Source organism: Oryzias melastigma, linkage group LG16 (assembly GCF_002922805.2).
Source record: "Oryzias melastigma strain HK-1 linkage group LG16, ASM292280v2, whole genome shotgun sequence".
Lineage (NCBI taxonomy): Eukaryota > Metazoa > Chordata > Actinopteri > Beloniformes > Adrianichthyidae > Oryzias > Oryzias melastigma.
This window is the reverse complement of record NC_050527.1, coordinates 390,309-394,089: the sequence shown is the minus strand read 5'-3', so window position 1 is coordinate 394,089 and position 3,781 is coordinate 390,309. Positions and strand designations below refer to the sequence as shown.

The window sequence follows — 3,781 nt, the reverse complement described above, 5'->3', positions numbered from 1 at the left end:
TTTAAAAACAAAGAACAAACAACAAAAAACATTTGCTCTCAGTTTGTCTAACCTAACCTTTTGGTTTACCTCATTAAACTTAATTTTAACTTAAAATAAAATGGATATAAATGCCTTTGGTTTCTTCATTTAACTAAAGAAACCTTGAATTAGGTAAAACATATATTTTTTAATTAACTTAAGCATTGTTAAACTGAAGCCAGTTTTATTATGAACAGTTGAAAAACAAATTTTTCTTTGTGTATCCTTAACCATGCTTTTATACAAAGTTGGAACAACTTTTCAACAAAAATATTGTTCAATAGACAGTAATACACAGTTGTTTTAAAAAGACTTATAAATGTTATAATGTGTCTTGTAATTTCTATTTTTGTTGTGCAACTAAAAGATCTAATGTTGTAGTTTCTTCATTCTTTAAATTTCTTGTGAGAATCTCATTGGTTTGAATTTTTTATTCTGCTCTTTAAAATGTAATAATTGTATTTTAGTTGTTAGATTAAATGTATGTTCTCCTATTAAGTCTTTTAGGTCTGACACTTAACCTTCTCTTAGTTTAGAGCATGTCATGTTTGTATTTCTAATGAGATGCTTCTGTTAAACAGTTTATTGTTTAGTTAAAGGCACATCCTCAACTGTCACCCAACCTCTTGATAAAGTGTTTCATGATGAATCTAAATTTTTTAAGGTTTAGTTCTTGGTTTTCTATAAATCCCGGGCACTTTATTTGCATTTTTAATCAGATGCTTCTGTTTAACGGCTAGCCAGTCTCTGTCTCATCAAACCTCTTGTCTCATTTTGTCTGTCATGATAAATGTAACACAAGGTCAGAGACGAGTTGAAGGGTTCAGTCCTGACCCTGAAAGCAGGGTAGACTGGCTCACTGAATGTGGTCTTGAAGGTGTGAAGGTGGATCACTTTGTCTGAGATGATATTGAAGAAAGACAAAGTACCAGCATCTGAGTCCAGATAGACTCCCACTCTGTGGGAAGGAACTCCATGGACTGCAGTGCTGATGTTATTGTGGAGGGCAGAGTGACTTTCATCAGAACACAGCAGGCTCCAAGATTTTTCATTCTTTCCAAGGATGCTGTTGTCACTTTCTCCCTTCCTTCTGATTCCTCTGTAAGTCACAGCGATGTAAACCTTCCCTTTCCACTCCACCTCCCAGTAACAGCGCCCAGTCAGACCTCGTGTGCACAGCACCTGTTTCCAGTAATAGAACCTCTCTGGATGATCAGGATACGTCTTCTTTTCCTTCCCCATCGTCACCGTCTTGTTGTCATTTGTCAGTATGAGGTTTCTGTGAGCTGTGTTTTCATCCAGCGTCAGATCAACAGCATCTAAAAGAGATTTTATCTTATAGTTCATGTAGAGACACTTATTTATAAATTTTATTTAAAAAAAAAAGAGATTCCTCAGTAATATGAATCCATCTTATTTGAACATCAGTTCAATCATCTGCTGCTTCTCACAGGCCTTTAGGATTGAAATTACTGTGCCCTTACACAAATCGGCCATTATGAAGACACAAAGGTCCTGCTTTATTAAAAGCCTTAGTCACGTTCACCCATACTGAGATTTGACCCGTGCGTGCTAGTAGAGACAGGTTCAGCTGCACCTTAGAGGGAGTGCAGGTGTGCCTTCCAGTTCCTTTGTGGCTCATGCAGTAACTTTAGGGGACATAATAAAAATGAAATGTATAATTAGCTTGACTATAAAATTGAGCAAATTGGATTTGCAATGATAAATATACCTAATTGTAAACAACTATTTTGGAAAAAAAAAACATTATGGAAAAAGGAGCAGGCACTGTGCCAGGGGAGGTCACACAGCATTACAAAGCTCATCAAAAGTTCACCGTGTCATGCAGAATTGTTGGATCCACAGCTCCTTTGTAAAATCACCTACCACAATTTCCCAAAATCGCTTCATTCATAGTCGCTCCCATGTAGCTTCCTGCTCCATTGCCTGAATAAGAGGCCGACGTCTCCTTTGATAGGTGATGATGAGTGCTAGTGCGGTTGCAGAAATTTGAATGTATCTAATATGAATCAAAGTATTGTTTACATCCATTGCGTGTTTTTACATTAATTATTGTGTGAGTTAGTTTGTGTTTCTTTACATAATTATGATTTAATGCAGGGATAGGCAACTCCAGTCTCAAGGGCCTCAAGGTGCATTCCTGCATGTTTTTCAACATATCCTGCTCTGGCATGTTTTGATTGTCTGGACAGACCTGAACCAGGTAATCAGTTATGAGTAGGGTTTGGACATCTGGAAATCATGCAGACACAGCGACCCTTGAGGCCTGAAGTTGCTCATCCCTGATTTTATGGTGTAATTGTGAAATTTCTAGAATTTCGATAGTTTTGCGCATATGTGTAATGGAAACCCAGCTATTGCTGTGCATGTAGTAAGTGTATCATGAGGTATTTATAAGGTTAATGTAAGTTACACACACACATTTGTGATGTCTGAGTGATGCTGTCGTAGGATGTCCTTACGCTGCACTCTAGCCATGTAAGGTGCGCAAACTGGCTCTTTACTGATCACATGCATAGGATGTGCATGTGATATCTAAGTACCCATGAGATGCCTGTAGTATTCCCACACAAACTACATTCTGTCTGGTTTCTTCATTTCTAACAGCCAAGCTACATGCATTAAGCATGGAAAGAGCATTCACCTTTCCTTTGAACAGCACCAATGCCCGATGCATGGTGCGCAGGATTCAAAGGAGATGAAAAAATAACAATCCATAAGACACCCGTGCATCTCACCTACTCCCCTTTTACTTGCTGCTTAGGAGAACATGTTCTCCTTACGGGCTCACTGGATTACTAAGATTTATAACATTTCTTGTGAACCAACTACATGCCCCGCACAGGTTGGACCATTTTTCATCCGCAAGGGGAGTTGTGACTAAGGCTTTAAGGTTTTTTTTATTATTATTATTATTCATTATAATGCATAGGAAATAGAAGCACTGAACCGCAATGCTTTTGAAATGTCCCTACAATGGTTGGGCAGGTACAGGTCTAGATGTCCTAACTTTGAAGAAATATGTATTTATTATTATTGATTTTAAATACATTTATACTTACACTTCTTTAGACCAGGTTTAATGAACTTGGATCCTTGTGGTTTTATCCTATAAAATATCAAATACCGGCATTAAAGACTGAGAATGTAACAATATTCTAAAGTCCTGCAGTAAAATTCTGTACGGTAAAAACATTGAAGGTCATGGCAAAATGCAATTTAATCAAAAACAATTAAAACAAACTATATAGACATCTCATTAGGTTATACGATATTATGGTTTGTTATAAAAACAGTCTAAATCCAGGAGTTTTTAGGTTATAAAACTAAATCCACTTAAATATGAATAATTACAAGAGACCAGTGACAGAGGGGAATATATATATATATATATATATATATATATATTCATATTGTTTTCTTTTCTTTTCTTTCTTTTAATTTAATAATTACTATGTTTCCTTGTTCAACATACTGCGATTTTAGGCCATATAATACACAAAAATATCATTATGTTTTTCATACTTAAGAATGTTCAAAGCCCAGACTGGATCCCTCCATCCCTCCATAAGTGCATTCACTCCAGAATCTCCTAGATGATTGAAGCTCAGGTCCAACTCCTTCAGGTGTGAGTGGTTGGAGTTCAGTGCTTTTGCCAGATAGTCAACACCAATCTTTGTGATGAGACACCCTGAGAGCCTGAACACAAAGACATTCTCACTTATATTTGACGTTAAAG

General features: G+C 36.6%; 1 protein-coding gene across 1 annotated transcript in view; it reads right to left on the bottom strand.

Moving 5' to 3' along the window:
* Window positions 1-676: 676 nt before the first annotated feature.
* LOC112143769 (NACHT, LRR and PYD domains-containing protein 3) overlaps window positions 677-3,781 on the bottom strand; it is a 19,670-nt gene continuing 16,565 nt past the window's right edge. Inside the window, exons 14-16 of the mRNA XM_024267968.2 lie at window positions 3,568-3,741; window positions 3,105-3,151; window positions 677-1,340 (exon numbers count right to left, since the gene is read on the bottom strand). Of these exons, the coding sequence (XP_024123736.2) occupies window positions 751-1,340; window positions 3,105-3,151; window positions 3,568-3,741 (811 nt within the window). The 3' untranslated portion in view covers window positions 677-750. The remainder of the gene's footprint in view (window positions 1,341-3,104; window positions 3,152-3,567; window positions 3,742-3,781) is intronic.